This window comes from Neurospora tetraspora (assembly GCF_033439725.1).
Source record: "Neurospora tetraspora strain CBS 560.94 chromosome Unknown B0H65scaffold_2, whole genome shotgun sequence".
Lineage (NCBI taxonomy): Eukaryota > Fungi > Ascomycota > Sordariomycetes > Sordariales > Sordariaceae > Neurospora > Neurospora tetraspora.
This window is the reverse complement of record NW_026944384.1, coordinates 2,439,882-2,455,357: the sequence shown is the minus strand read 5'-3', so window position 1 is coordinate 2,455,357 and position 15,476 is coordinate 2,439,882. Positions and strand designations below refer to the sequence as shown.

The following is a 15,476-nucleotide window of genomic DNA, read 5'->3' as shown; positions in this document are numbered from 1 at the left end:
GGGACCGTGCCGATTCCCCGGGAAGAATCCGAAGTGGCTGTTCTCTTTGATGGGTGTTTCTTTGACAATTGAATGCGGTTCCCGATTATGATTCATAGAATTGGTGGTGTTCGTGCTTAAGCGGCTAACTGCCGTCTGTGCCGTTGCTTGTCTTACACGAACGACCTGTCGTCGCCGGAGCCTTCCGGATCTTCCACCGCCGGTCTCAAATGCCACGCACCCGAGTTTTTGGCAGGTGGTAGTGCGTGTCTCACTCGCTGACATAAGACTTCCAGAACATTTCCTATTCAGGCACGCCGAACCAGTCACAGCAGAGTCTCTGTTGGCGTCGTCTTCTTCTCAGACTCTTTCTCTTCAGGCTCATACTTGAAACCGAGCTCCTCAAGAGACTTGGCTTTTTCGCCATCAATCTCAAATTGCAGCTTTGCCTCGAAAAAAATCCCTCTTTGCCAGACCAGCTCATCATTCCAAAAAGGTGGCTCCTTCCCTTTAGTACCCGACCGCTTGATCCAGTCATGGACCTCATTGATAAAGTTGGCATCGCCAAGTTTGGGCCAAACGTGAAAAGCATGGCCCCTTTTCTCTGCCTCTTCATCTTCCCACTTCTTCATATCTTCCACTGAGGGAAGCGGTAGTAAATTCGCCCATGTCCTGGAGAAAATCGCTGCCTGACTTTCCGTAAAGGGGAAGGGGACGACCTTGATGGGAAGCCCCGGAAACACTAGTGTTGGGTGATCGATGTGAATCAGGTCTCTGTACAGACCATACACGCGGCGCCCGTCGTTTACCAATGGTGGTTGCAGCGATTTCAGGAAAGGGAAGGTGAAGAGGTAGCCGGTGGCGTATACGATAGCGTCGATGTCCTTCTCGATCCGTCCATCCTCGAACCTCACACCTCGTTCCTCCACCAGAAACTCTGTTATAGCCGGCACCTCTTCTGCGCCAATCCATTCCAAGTGAGCCGGCGGTGTAGCGGAATGGACCGATAGAAGCAATGGCTGTTGGCTGACGCGGCTGATCTGAGCCGCAATGTCAATACCCGATGCTGAGTTGCCAACAACTATCACTTTTTTGTTTGCGAAGGGCTCGGGGGTCCGGTACAGCTTGGAGTGGGTGATGACATTCGGATGCGCTTTATGGAACTCGGCGATGTTCTTGACATCGGGAATAAATGTGGTGTAGTAATGACCCGAAGCCACCACAACGGCATCATAGGTGGTAGTAGTAACCTCGCCCGTTTCCAGAGTGAGTGCATCCACATCCCATTGATCACGGCCGTCGCTGTCCTGCCTTAGACGAACATCTTGGACCAGAGTTGAGAACCTGATAAGATGCCGGATGTCTTTGGCGTAGTCCACCAGATATTCCTGCACAAGCTCACGGGAAGGGAAGATGAGCGAATCTTCGGGGAACGGCTTGTCTGAAAACTGCATCAAATGGCGCGGGATGTTCGTGTGTAAGACCTCGTACATGGGCGAAGGGAAGAGTGGAGGCTTGCCCTCGGGATGAAGAGGAGGGTCGGGAGGGCAGTAGGCGCTCACTTGAGGCACATGTAAGGTGTGTGTCGGTTCCTTGCTGTAGTGCCAGGCCCCTCCTACTTCATCTTGCCGTTCAAAGATGACAATGTCTTCAAAGACCTTTTGGGCGATCAGGTACTTGGCGGCAGCGAGACCGGAGGGGCCAGCCCCAATAATTGCGATCTTTTTGACATTGAATCGCCTCGGTTTTTGTGAGCCCATGGCGTCAGGAGTAAGAGTAGGGCAAAAAAATGGTAGTAAATAAATATATATGTTGTTAAAAGAAGAAGGGTTAGGGCGTGTTTGGCGCCCTGGAAGTGTCACCTGGAAAGCTTCCAGCTCCCATTCCCAAGTGGGCGTTTGGCGCCACCCGGAACATTTCCACACGGAAATGCCACCAAAACTGGGTCTCGGAAATTCTGGTACCCACAACTGAATGGTAGCCAATAAAATGTCGTGCATTCTTCTGAATTGGCCCTGAATCGATTCTAGTACAAAATCCTTCTGAAATCGATTTTAAATCGACCTCTTTCCCTTTCTGGCTATTAAATACGACCACGTGACACCCCCAACCGCCACCACCACCAACCTCGATATGCACTACAGCGAAGGCTCGCCATCGACGCCAGCGACGATTACTGCAAGCCACTATCATGCTCATGATGAGTACCCTTACGTACTGGGCTAACCCTATATCCATAAATATGGGTAGAAGCGGTTGGTTCACGGCGCATGAGCTTCTCTATGGGTATGTTAGGAAATTCCAATCGTTGTTGCGTATGACGCCGCGTGCCTTCTACGGTTAGGTCTCCAATATTCTAGAGCACCAAACGGCACCCGGAAATTGCACTCGGAAGTGGTTTTCTGGTGGAACTGTGTGGAGTTGAAATCCTCGGCATTTACCGCCAAAATCCGGTTCAGAACGGTTCGTGCGGTTCCTCTGAACAACACTTCCGAAAACCCATTTCCAGGCCCAATTCCAGGGCGCCAAACACGCCCTTAGACTGAAGTTCCAAGGATGAAGCAATCACGAGATTGTAAATGACGCACTGACCTCCATTGCTCCAAGTGCAACGGAAGCCCAAGGGATGGAAATTGTTAGTGAGACTGTGAGAGCTTGTCAGTTGGGCTTTCACCGCCTTCCCTTTCGAGACGGAAGGCGCAAACGGGCAAGTCCAAGCTGGAGCTGTGGCACGCGAAACTGCCCTGTCGCACCGATATTTTGGGCGCCTGGGGGGAAGCTTTCACAGTTGCATCACCAACTGGAGCAAACAGCGAGCCCAGCTCCCGTCTTTGAAGGGAAGCTGTCATCACCTCGGATGCTCCCGTCCGTCCACAATCTTCCCTCTTTTCCTGCCTTTTAGTTGAGGTGACGTGAGATCCCTTTCGACTAAGCATCTTGTCTGGATGGGAAACTGAGTCTTTGCTCACAACTTGTTTGGTTGATTTCCATCTGACAATCAGCAATTTTTCTTTCGTCCGAGGCACCTTGTTGGCCCTGAGCCGTCACTGTCACTGATCCTAGCGCTGAGCTGTCAGATCTGCCTACCTACAGTACTACACCTATCCGCAGTGCCGCGCGCTGTACCAACACCCTTCGCGCTGGCTTCGCGACGGGCTTCATTAAATGACATAATCGTATTTTCTTACTTTGCGCTAAACACGACATTTCTTCTTTGGCCCCGGCCAACTTGATTCGCACGAAAATGGCATCGGCCGATGCGATCGATGGTGCAGCCGTCGTGGCTCTCGAATCACGGACAGTGACGCCAATTGCGCAACTAGACCCAGAACTCCCCGACCAGAACTCACGAAGTGTTCGAGGAGAGATCACCATCACATGGCCCTATAACAGGGTCACCCATACTCTCGCTTTCCTACTCGCCGAGCCCGATGTACGCCTCCGTCGAACCAAAGGTCAAGTGCGGGTGCAGCTCCATGGACCAAGCGCGAAGGCCGTCGCCGACTGTGGACTGGGAGCTTGCGATGAGGTGTTGCTCAGTCTCGACGGCGTCGAGTGGACAAAGGACGAGTCGCCCGGGAGCATTCCTGGAGCTCGAGTAGACTGGCAGTTGCAGTTCAACAAAAAATTGGTACTTCAGGTGAAGCTGAACGGATCCGACGAACCGAAACACATCAACGTCGACAGCGAACAAACCGAGTTGCCAGATGAGCTGCCAGAACCGTCGGCGATACAGCAGCTGGAGCAGACTGTGATCGAACCAGAACCGTCCGTTATCGAAAAGTTGTCGGCTATTCGAAATGTCCCAGATATTGCTTTGAACGAATACCCATCGCCTGCTTTCATCAAGAGGGCTAGAATTTCATACGGCTCCCTTTTCGAGGATGGACTTGACATATTCGAGGAGGATGGCGGCATCAAGGGCAAAGGTCGCAAGCGATCACGCTTCGCGCGGAAGAGCAATACATGGAGATACTCCAGTAAATCCCCGACTCCCGAACCGGAACCTATGCCCGAGGAAGACCCAGTGAGTCAGGCACAGTCACCGGATCACGATGCTATGGAGGAAGATACGGTTACAGAAGCGCCTGCACCAAAACCTAAAATGACGGATGGAGCCAGCCAGACCGTGGAATCTGAGATGACGTCCATCCCACCGGCGGCATCCGAGCAGGCCCCAACAGAAAAAGTGGAAGCAGTTCCACGCCCGGCCACTTGGGAGAAGGTGGATATTGGAAACCAGGAGACATCAAAGGATACCGCGCTTCAAGAGACAGAAGTGGCCCACGCCGCCTCTCACATTCTTGGTATGGCAAATGGAACCATAAACCAGTCATATCCATACCAACATACCGACAACCAAGCTCACCCACCGGCTAATTCGCTATTTGGAGCTTCGAAACCCATGGTATCTGGCCTTTCCATGTTCGGCACACCGGCTAGTGTCCCTGTTGAGTCCGATTATGGTATCGCCGACCAAGTGAGGTTTGGTTTTTCGCACACACCTCAGGTTCCCCAGTCAGGAGTTCCAGAACCACAGATGCACGTTGCGCCAGAACCTGGACCGTATCCAGACTCTTACCTTGACCATTCCATCCCCGCTAAGTACGAGGGCATGGAGTCGTACATGAACATTGCTCAGAGTAAACCCGAACTGCAACATGGCCAGGACTATAACCTAGTACCAGGGCCGACAGGTACGGAGAGCTTTGAGCAAGGCCAGTGGGAGATGGCAACTCAGGCACCGCATTACAACCCAATTGAGGGTGGTCACTTTGGGGCCGATGCTCTCAACCAAGGTACTCCAGCCATTATCGAGGATCCTTCGTTGCATGCCGATCCGACTCGTCCAGATCAAGTTCCGAAAGGCTTCAGCAGCTACGGCCCGGGCACCGAAGGCCTTGTTGGTTTTGAAGAGCCCGAATCACGAGCAGAATCCGAACAAGATGCCGAGAGATCTGAAATCGAGGAGCTTGTGGAGAACGAGGAGCTCAACGAGGCCGATGAAGATGATATCGGTGTTGACGATGAGGTCAAATACGACGATTATGGAGAGGAAATCGAAGAAGGTGACTATGACCAACGCGAATACAACAAGCCTCAAAGCGACGACGAGGGAATAAGTCAAGACGACGAAGAAGTTGAGCTGGAGGTTACAGAGCGATATGGCGAGGGCGACGTCTACGATGAAGATGACGAAGACGAGGAAATGGACGACTATGCCGAAGACTGGGAGAGAGAGCGCACGCGGTATGATGATGAGGATGCGTACGAGTCCGAGGATCTTGACCTCGGTCAGCATCCTCCCGGGCGCGCACCAGCTGCTGCCGCACCGGCGGATCCCGTCGTTATAAGCTTGCTATCAGATTCGGAGGACGAAGATGAGGCTCCTCCACCACCTCAACCAGCTCCCCCTACGAGCAGACGTACGATGGCTCGACAACTCAGCATTCGCCATTCATCCCCGCCCGTGCGCGCACCTACGACTACAGAAGGCACCAGTCTTCAGCAAATAGAGAAATCTCCGCCTGCCGAAAAGGATCAGCCTGCCGAAGAGGAAGAACCCACCGTTAAGCAACCTGTTGTGAAGGAAGAGCCTACTGAGAATCAATCAAAACCATGGGTCGGACACCTTGATAAACCATCTTCAGCAGATCAGAAGGACCATGACCTCCAGCCCAAAGAGGACGCAAAGCCACTGGAGTCTGCGATGGAGATCGCTCATACAGAACCGGCTGCTATCACAGATGCTGAAGTGGCTCCAAGTTCCAGTGTAGCAGATGTCAAGGATGTTAGCAGTGAAGTGGGGAGTCCCGCACAGGAAACCGAACCGCCCAAGACTGTCGTCACTCTATCAACAGAGCAAGTCGAAAAGCACGAATCTGGCTCCAAACCTGGTGAAGAGGCTCTACCCAAGTTAGCAGATGATCAACTCAAAGAGCATCAGGATAACCCCAAGTCTGAATCCGACGCCAATGACGAAACATTCGAAGGGTTCTCAAGTGATGCAGAAATCGTTGAGCGGCCTGAGGAAGAGTCCGAGTCGGAAGAAGACGACGAGATGCTTGACGAGGATGAGGAAGAGAATAGTGAGATTGCGGAGGAAGACGAAGAACATGAAGTCGAAGAGCAGAATGGCAGTGAACATGTTGTGGATCTGCTTGACACGACCAGTGAGGAAGACGACGAAGAAGAAGAGGAGGAACATGGGGAGGATGATGATAATTTCGAGCCGGTTGACAGCGAAAGCGAGGAAGAGGTGCTTGAAGAGATTGACGAGGAGGACAAAGCGGCGGTGGATGAGGAAGCCTTCGAGAAGGTAGAAAAGGACGATGGGAAAGAGGTCTTTCTTGAAGTGGAGGAGGAGAAGAAGATCGAGGTTGAGCAGGAGGTTGAAGAGAAGGTTGAGGAGGAGAAAGCAGGAGGAGAGGGAAATGTCGACGAGAAGGCGGTCGCTGCTGAGGCCACAGACATCGTTGAAGAAGTCAAGGAGACCGATACTGGAGTTTCAGAGGTCAAGGGCGCCGAACCCGATATTCAAGAGGTCAAAGCCGAGAAAGGCGGTGTCAAGGAGACCGCAGAGACCGCTGATGAGCCCAAAGAAGAGAAGACTCAAGCTGACCAGAGCGAAGCTCAGGGCCCGGCGAAGTCGCCCGTCGCTGTTGAAGAGACGGTGCAAGAAACCATAATCATCCATGAAGAGCGGGCAGAGACCGACAGTGTTGGTACCATTAACGAAGCTGAGCCGAAAGCATCGCTTACGGTTACTGCCCCTGCAGATGAAGGGCAGAAAACACCTGATCGCGTGGAGGAGGCTGATGAAATGGAAGCAATCCAACATCAGCTCTTCGAAGACATGGTCCGTGCGTCCAGAGAAGCCAGCATGATGGAAGTCAGCGACGCCGAGCACGTCTCCCTCATGTCACAAGATACCCCCAGACCTATTCAACTTGACTCGGATGAGGAGATGGGAGATGGCGATGATGAGGACGTAGAGATGGCAGACGCGGCGACTCCTAGGCCCGAAACCCATACCGAGGAGGGCCAGATGTCACAGGCAGTTGAAGTCGAAATGACGAGCGAGACCATCGAAGTCGACTCGGATAGCATGTCAGTCACGCACGAAGAGTCTGTCGAGGTTGAAATCACCGAAGCACCGCACGTGCAGGATTCTCCCATGGAGGATGCCGAGATGGTAGTTGAGGTTGAGGAGGAGACCCAGGTCACTGTCGAGAAAGAAGTCACAGTTACGGAAACTCCGGCAGCTCAGCAACCACAAGCAAGCCCATCTGCGACTGTAGATGTCATTGACCACGCTCCCCAGCAGGCTGTTCTTCCCTCTTCTCCCTTGACTCGGCCTTTCGCCAGCCATGTAGCAGGAGATGAAGTTATGCTGGTTGGATCCTCCTCACCAGCAAAGGAAGCTGTCCACCAAAAACCACTTCCTACTCCTGATCAGAGCGGCCTGCTTGGTCAGGAAGTGGCAGAATCCTTGCAGCCCGAAGAGGCTCAAGTCGCTACTGAGACAGTAATCGAGGAGTCCACGGAGATTGTCACTCAGGTGGAAGTGGTTGAGGAGATTGAGACAACCACAACAGAACCTCAAGCAGCCACTACGGAGGAGGGTGTCGAGACTCAAGATGAGGTTTCACTAATAGTGGTCGAGGAGATCTCCGAGGAGCATACCCAGGACCTCGACAAGGATCAAGCCGACGAGACGGATGCCGATACTCAACCTTTGATGGTCTCCTACCACGGTTTCGAGGAGACAGACCAGTCCAAGCAAGCCACTCCCACCAAGGAGCAAGCACCATCCACCACCGAGCCCACCGAGGAGGAAACCACGATGCAAAAGGAAGAGCCATCCCAGACGACCGTCACTCCAGACCAGTCCCGATCCGCTGATGACAAGGACGCCGACCTCGGCGTTAAGCTCGCCCGACAGGCCGTGACAGCTTCCGCTAAGCGCGGAAGAAAGCAACAGCCAGCTCTCGAGCCTCTACGTACGAGCGCGAGAATCACCCGCGCCCGCTCCAGAAGCGAGGTCCCCAAGAGCGCCACCACCGAAGAAAACGATGACGCCAAAGCCACCGCGCTAGCCTCTCCCTCCAAGCGCAGCTTCGCTTCATCCTTCAACTCTGCCTCTGCCGCCGCCTCTGAGGATATCACCACCCCACAACCCACCACCTCGCATCCCGACGAGAACAACAACAACAACAACGACAACCCAGCTGCAAACGAACCTATAAGCAACGACCCAGCAACCCTCAAACTCTCCCTCTCCCGCCTCCTCCGCACCCAATCACAATTCGCCTCCTGCCTCACCCTAAAGTCCATCCGCAACAACCTCGGCAAAAACGTCGACATCGTCGCCATGGTTTCCTCCATCCCCACCAACCCTACCAGAGCCAAGGGCGGACCAAGGGAGTACATGATGAGTTTCAACGTCACCGACCCTTCCACCGCGCCCACGCATGTGGTAGAAGTGCAGATGTACAGAGCCCATAAAGAGTCTTTGCCGATTGTCAAACCCGGTGATGCGATTCTGCTGAAGCAGGTGGAGATTAGGTCGATGACGGCGGGGAAGGGGTTTGGGTTGAGGACGGGGGAGGGGTCGGCTTGGGCTGTTTTTGAGGCTATGGATGAGGAGGAAAAGGATGGGGATGATGCTAATACTGCTACAAGTCAACCACCGCAGATTAAGGGACCGGCGGTGGAGAATTGGGAGGAGTTTGGTGGTTACATGGTTATGCTTAAGAAGTGGTACAGGCTGCTTTTGAAGGATGAGGCGGCGAAGGGGAAGTTGGAGAAGGCGGTTAAGAAGTTTGAGAAGTGAGAGTTGAGATACAGGGTTAGAGTCGGGGAAGGTGGCTCGTCGATCAATCAGGGCTTCAAGCTCATATGTAGTACTTGGAAGATATTTGCATCGTGATGGAAGACATTATGGCTCAACTTGGCTGGTGAGAGTGTCCTTGTTCACTGGTATCTAGACTAGGCACCTGTGGTGGAAATAGGGGCAATGTGTTATTATCAGCTTGGCATATCGCATTCTTCTAGGTATGCGCTGAGTTTAGCTAAATCACAATATTATTAGCCTGCGGCCCAAGAGGCATTCACATGGGGTTTGGCTCTCCCAAGAGCATTCGTCAAGGTTCGCATTCCGCCGTGCTACATTCGGTTGAAAGACAACTTTGTCACCAAGTCGACATGATGGTTTTCTTTCTTCCAAATCCCAACACCACCTACGATGTGATCTCGGGCCAGTCGTCCTGGGATCAAGCAGCCTAAGCACATCCAGCATTTACAGACTGCTCGAATCTCTCCGAAAGACCGAACTCCGAGGCACCCAAGTTGTGTCTATGTAATCGCCATTGGTTGAGGCCTACGGGTTCTGCTGAGTCCCGACGACGAATGGCCCTTGATCATACGGTATTTCTGTTACTCTGGATTCATCTTTGCAAAGATACTTGGGGGTTGAAGTAAAGGTCTTCAACCCCCAAGTACCCACGAAAGCTCCTGTACTGGTCTGACGGAGAAAAGAACCGACAGCGCGGATTTTGCGGATTTGAAGAAGGTCGAGCGAGCGCCATGAAACTTCCAGGGTCAACAATGTCGCCTTCGCCTCGTTGATGTGTAGCCTCGCGTGTCACCATTCCTCACACAGATCATGTTTGTAGAGCGTCACGTCTCATTTACCGCCTTCATGGGGCTACGGAAAAGCGTTGCTAGACTTCTGTTGGAGGTCTCTCGAGAACTCTGTATCGATGGACGACAGCTGGCGGGTGGTCAGTCATTAGGTCGGCCCTGTAGGCTGAAATGCTCGGTCAAGTGGTGTTTTCATAGCCTCTTCGCGGTGGCGGGCAGGTGTCGGACGGCATGAAGCGGCTGAAGCGGTGGAAGCGATTTTCTCGGGGAAACTGCTGCGGAAATGGATGTGTCAGCTTAATGGGCGTCTGCAAGCGTGCCACGCAACACCGAAATCCAGCCTTCTCTGAAATTGCCAGCATCGGACACCTGTCTTCGAGTTGTTCAAGTGTCAAGACTTACCTATGAAACCTACTTGGGAAATCGCTGAAAACTTTTGCAGAGGAACAAAGTACACAACTAATCAACGAGTCTTCCATGGCAAGTACGCACTCTTACCAAAGCCTCGACCGGCCGTGTGTCTCGGAAGGTGTCTCGGAAGGTGTTGAAAGCTCTTCCATGACGGGGACGGGAGGCGGGAGAAGTCCGGGGAGATGAGACTGCGCAACCGACACCCGTTGACTCGGACCTGTCGAGTTGACTGCCCTTTCTTGCACAGAGTTCGACTGTTGAAAGCGTCAAGGGCGGTCTTTGTCCGTTGGTTTACCCGTTCATTGGGATTTCCCCTGAGGGTCTCGGTGAGGATGGCACGATGGGCTGCGGGATTCTGTTGAACATGGCACTGACGGGAGTTGCTTCTGTTACATCCGACGAACTCGTTCTGCCATCTGCACCTGCTTCATCAAACGAAGATGTGGAGGTCACGATCTGACCACCCTCCCAGATTCTGTTGAGTCCCAACAAGTGTCCGACGACGAGGTTGCCTTCCAACCCCCCACGACTGCCAACAACCGGATCTCAGTGTGCTCCTTCCATCTCATAGATCGTGATGCTCGGCCAGTGGACACCTCGCGGGCTGCGGCCTGCTTGCAAAAGGTAAGAACCTTGACGGCACCTGTCAGCTGATGAGTGAAAGGCAAGTTTAAACCGGACACGATCCTCCGCCAAGCTCAAAAGCAATGGTTCCTGCCTCGAAGCTTGTCTGTTGGTTGATGGGGATTGGTAAGATTGGATCGAGAAGCTGCAACTCATCGCCGATTCGTTTCATCTCGGGCCAGGCTCGGCAGGCACAAGCACAAACTGGGAGGAGGAGCAACGTTGAATGGGCCTCGATCATCGGTAATTGCTCCTGCCAATTGGATTCGTTGCCCGCGCTTGACGAGCTTGGTTTGGAGTAACCCCTCATTGTTCCTTCTGGGAAATCCAGCGAGCATCCGTTACACACGTTGGAACAGCAGGGGCGCATCTTCCTATCAGATGAGTGCTCACACTGCATCAATCGAAGAGGGCGAGTTTGCCATGGAAAAACAGGATGGGAATCTGGCAATCCGAGAAATCTCGCCATTGCTCCTAACAGATCATCAGCCGAGGCAGGCGAATCTACCAATTCACAGGATCACAAAACCAAGATGACATCGTTCTCGGTTTGATATGTAGCCCGTGGTTGTCAAGTGTCAATGTCAGCCGGAGTCCATCACCCCTGACAGGCCGACCGCGGCGGCTCTTCCCCCACAAGTTTAGCAGAGCTTCGTCTCATGTCGGTGCGGGGCCTCGTGACGTAGTTGCACATCAATAGTGTGGGTTCAACCAATGGAAATCGTTCTTTGACGGGCCAGGCCCTTCCATGCGTCACTGGCAGGGATGATGGCCATGAAGCCTCTTTCCATTTCCGGAAGTTTGTGTACTTTGCCATTTCATGAAATGTGATTCTCAGGCAACGACGCGGAAGGAAATAGCCAACGTCGCGTCTTGAATCTGCTGAAGAAAGAACAGGCCATCCGTTTGAATTACAGAGAATCACTTCCAATTGGTGCAACTGCCAAGTCACTCGGCTGAGAACCAAATGACTGGACACTTTGAGGACAGGCATTGATCAGACGAGAATTCTAGCAGGAGAGCTTTCAACAGCAACATTACATCCATGCCACGGCTACGCGCGGCCTTCGGTAACAGAAAAGCACACAGACAGCGCTTGTGACATGCAGTTTGCATCTTCTGCGGGGAGGTGTTTGGGGTGCAAAGGGGTGTGACGTCACAGTCCGCTCGCTTGGCGGCAGACAACGGGTGAAGGACGAACATTGCCTCACTTCTTTGCGAGCATTTTGCATGCAAAGAAAGCGCTCGTCTCAATGCAAGGAAAGTAGAGATGACTGGAAATTGCCGTTGAATGCCCGCAATGCAAAGCTCGGAAGGTACATCTCGATTGCAGTGGGTCAAGTGTCAAAGGAAGCAAGTGTTCCTGCAAGCCAAAATTGGCACCTCCTCCAATTCTCAAAGTGCCCCACCCAAACATCCTGGCGAGATGGCCGGAACACACCATCCCCGTTGGGACATGACGTAGCTCCTCCATCTTCACATGATTCCATCCCGTTGTTGCTTGTTTGCGGGCTGTGTAGATGCCAGTTTGGGCCAGGCAGGCAGTGCAGGCAGTGCAGGCAGCCAGGAACACAAGCTTCCAACTTGGTCTTCTCGATTCCCGATCAAGGGAACCAAATGCCTATATAAGACTGTCCTCCCACCACCCCAATCCCAATCTTTTCTTCTCCATCATCAGCCAACAAAGCAATCACTTCTTCACTCAATCAAACAATCAACACAACACTCAAACCACTTTCACAACCCCCCCAATCAACCAAAATGGATACCATCAAGAACGCTGCCAACTACGTCGGTGACAAGGTTCAGGGTACGTTTTCGACTCCCAGCTCCAACTCCAGCATCTTCACATCTCCAGCATCTTCACAACAGTCACTGACATCTCATTGTCGCAGGCGCTACCGCCACTGCTTCCAAGGAGGCCAACAAGGACGTTGCCAAGGACTCCAACCAGGGCGTCGGCACTCGGTAAGCTTCACCATCTTCCTCACTCACAGCCATCATCAGACACTAACATTCATCTTCCTCTCAGTCTCAACGCTGCCGGTGATGCCATCTCCGACAAGGTCTCCGAGAACAAGCACGACGCTAAGGCCGAGGCCCACAAGCAGGGTGCTACCCACTAAGCGACTTCACCAACAGTCGTCTTCCATTTCCTTTTCCTCGATCATGACTTGATGATAATGGCCGGTTAAGGAGTTTGCCAAGGGTTTCTTTACGACACTTGGCTTGGAATTTCGAAGGGCAGCTTTAGCATTACACCAGAACCGATACCCCTGTTACATAGGCATGGACACTGGTCCGTTCTAGCTAGGAATTGACCCGGCTCTCTGCCGATTAATGCCTTACACTGAGATTCTTTGTGCTTTTGTGACATCAACATGCTTTTCTGACATTGCATGCTTTCCAACTTTGGTCACTTCGAGTGATATGGTGACGATGCACATGTTTACCTTTCTTACTGCTCTTTTGGCACCTGGGGGAATTCGAAACGATACCTCACTCGTGACTTGACATGATACAGATCAGGGACCTCAACAGTTGGCCAAATATCATCAGCTCGAACGTCTTACACGAAGATGTTGATCCACTCTAAGCTGAACGACACTACAGGGGTTGTGCACGGGCCACAAAGATCAACATCGCGACTTCGTGTCTTTCAGGATTTAAGAGCCACTCTGTTGAAGCTCAACATCATTCCGTCAAACTCAACGAGACACAGCTGCAATTGCAAGATGGCGTCCACTACCGCCCCATCATCGTTGGAATCTTTCCTGAACACACTTCCCCCAGATCTTTTTGACCAAACGACACTCATCTCTCTCGCTTCCACCGTTGCCATTCTCGTGGCAGCCTACTCCCTCTCCCGCCTGGCCCTCGATCCCAAGACCACCACGTCCCGCTACCGGTTCCTTTTCATCTGGCATGCCTTCGATGCGCTAATCCACTTTTGCCTTGAGGGCAGCTTCCTCTACCACTGCTTCTTCTCCTCCGCGCCTCGTGGCCATCTGGATCCCAAGGAGGTGTTTATCGACCCATACAACTATCTCGGAAGAATCGATAGAGTGCATGGTACGCAGGCTGTCGCTGGGAAGTTTGTGGAGGGGGTGGTGGGTGGCCCCGCGAAGGCCGGGGATGTGGGCGGTGGGTTTCTGGAAAAGATTGTGAGGGGCACGGCGGAGTTGTGGATGGTTTATGCTAAGGCTGATAAGAGGTGGGCTGGGGTTGATTTGGTGAGTTTTCCGGTTTTTTTCTTCTTCCGTGGCTATTTCAAGGGTGACGGGAATTGAGGATTGATGGGATGATGTTTCGAGGCCGGCAAGAAGTGGGAGATGTTGGGAAGGGGTATGAGGAATGCGAGTGGGAGAAGGTGGTTGTGATGGTGACAGCTACCGACGGGCTGGACGTTCATGATGAACATCGAGACAATTGGAAGATGGGAAGATGATGAGGCTATTTTGCTAACCACGCCCACCTTACACAGAGCGTCGTCAGTCTCGAGCTCCTCACCGTCCTTGTCGTCGGTCCCATGGCTTGCTGGGTCTGCTACGACATTGCCAAGAAGAACTCGAGGGTTAACATTGTTATGATCATGATTGCTACGGCTGAGATTTACGGCGGTATGTATCCTCCCCTCCGTTTCCTTTCCTTTCCTGTTCTTTTTTTTTTTTTTTTTTTTGGTTCTCTAGGTATCGCTATGTGGCCACAGCTAACACATGAGGTTAAAAGGCTGGATGACCTTCTGTCCCGAGTGGCTCGTGGGCAGCGTCAACCTCGATACCAGCAACTGGATGTACCTGTGGCTTTACCTGGCCTTCTTCAACGGTCTTTGGGTGGTCATCCCCGCGTATGTCATTTATGTGGCGTCTGGGGAGATCTTGAGCGCCTTTAAGGTCAGGGATGCTGCGGTGAAGGCTAAGAAGTCTCTGTGATTGGGGGTCTGGTAAGGGGTTGTTGAGAAACTTGAGGCGGTTGGTGAGTGATGTGGGTGTTAATCGCAATCAGTAGATTTAACACTGCGTCGCGAGCATGGCTGTCTCGTTGCACAGCTTGTTCGTACTACTGTTCCGACCACTTGCGTCATGAACAGCGGAGAGGAGTGAACAGGCCGATGGGAATTGGTCGGAGGGGCTTAGTGGCAAGGCGCAAAAGATATGTTTCCCTTGCTGTTTTGCCTTCTATATCGCTCACGTGTATGATCCTCTTCCCCGAGTTTTGTTGATCTTCTACATGGTTGCCGGGAGACACAAGCTCGTCGACATCTGCTGCTAAACATCACATCCCAGTGAAGATGACACGGATCAACACTTCGGAGGCGAAGTCATGATGATCTTAGGTGAAATCGCAGCCACCACAAGTGCCGTCACAAGCGAGAGGGGGGGCGAGTCTTGACTGAGAGAATTTCTCACGATGTTGAATTCCTCGTGCCGTGAAGAGGTTCATCTGGTTTGATCTCCGCAGGGACCCTTCTGAAGTTCTGGGCCCTAGATCTAGGGTTGTGTTAGTGCCCCTGGACGTCCCTGGTCTTGGCAGGAACGCTCCACATATGGGCCTTAGACGCACGGACTTCAGGCTTGGCGATAGGGGACACTGGGGTCATCGAGGGGCTCTTCTGTTCCAGGACTGCCTCAAGTTTGAACTTCACCCTTGCAACAAAAATGGCATCTCCCATGCTCCCACACACCTCCTCGGCCTCCTTGCCGAACCAGATGACATCTCGCCGATTTCCATGACTTGGATCTCTCGTCGCATTTGGTCACACGATCTCACACCGGATCTGAGCCTTTCCGTCGTCTTCCCAGGAGCCCCAGACAATG

At 52.7% G+C, this 15,476-nt stretch overlaps 4 protein-coding genes across 4 annotated transcripts; 3 read left to right on the top strand and 1 right to left on the bottom strand.

Moving 5' to 3' along the window:
• Positions 1–305: 305 nt before the first annotated feature.
• On the bottom strand, positions 306–1,739 carry B0H65DRAFT_546007 (uncharacterized protein; the record flags this gene model as incomplete). The annotated part of the gene is made up of 1 exon (XM_062829420.1): positions 306–1,739. The coding sequence occupies one exon, from the start codon at positions 1,737–1,739 to the stop codon at positions 306–308; it is 1,434 nt and encodes a 477-aa protein (XP_062684226.1).
• Positions 1,740–3,069: 1,330 nt separating this feature from the next.
• B0H65DRAFT_104025 (uncharacterized protein) lies at positions 3,070–8,937 on the top strand. Its single transcript, XM_062820467.1, has one exon. The coding sequence runs from the start codon at positions 3,224–3,226 to the stop codon at positions 8,813–8,815; it is 5,592 nt and encodes a 1,863-aa protein (XP_062684225.1). The 5' UTR covers positions 3,070–3,223; the 3' UTR covers positions 8,816–8,937.
• A 3,396-nt stretch (positions 8,938–12,333) lies between these two features.
• Positions 12,334–13,007, top strand: B0H65DRAFT_456402 (glucose-repressible protein grg-1). Its single transcript, XM_062826290.1, has 3 exons — positions 12,334–12,469; positions 12,555–12,627; positions 12,692–13,007. The coding sequence occupies exons 1-3, from the start codon at positions 12,421–12,423 to the stop codon at positions 12,783–12,785; spliced, it is 216 nt and encodes a 71-aa protein (XP_062684224.1). The 5' UTR covers positions 12,334–12,420; the 3' UTR covers positions 12,786–13,007.
• Positions 13,008–13,394: 387 nt separating this feature from the next.
• On the top strand, positions 13,395–14,591 carry B0H65DRAFT_421813 (Emopamil-binding protein; the record flags this gene model as incomplete). The annotated part of the gene is made up of 3 exons (XM_062824366.1): positions 13,395–13,892; positions 14,144–14,279; positions 14,389–14,591. The coding sequence occupies 3 exons, from the start codon at positions 13,395–13,397 to the stop codon at positions 14,589–14,591; spliced, it is 837 nt and encodes a 278-aa protein (XP_062684223.1).
• Between the last annotated feature and the right edge of the window lie 885 nt (positions 14,592–15,476).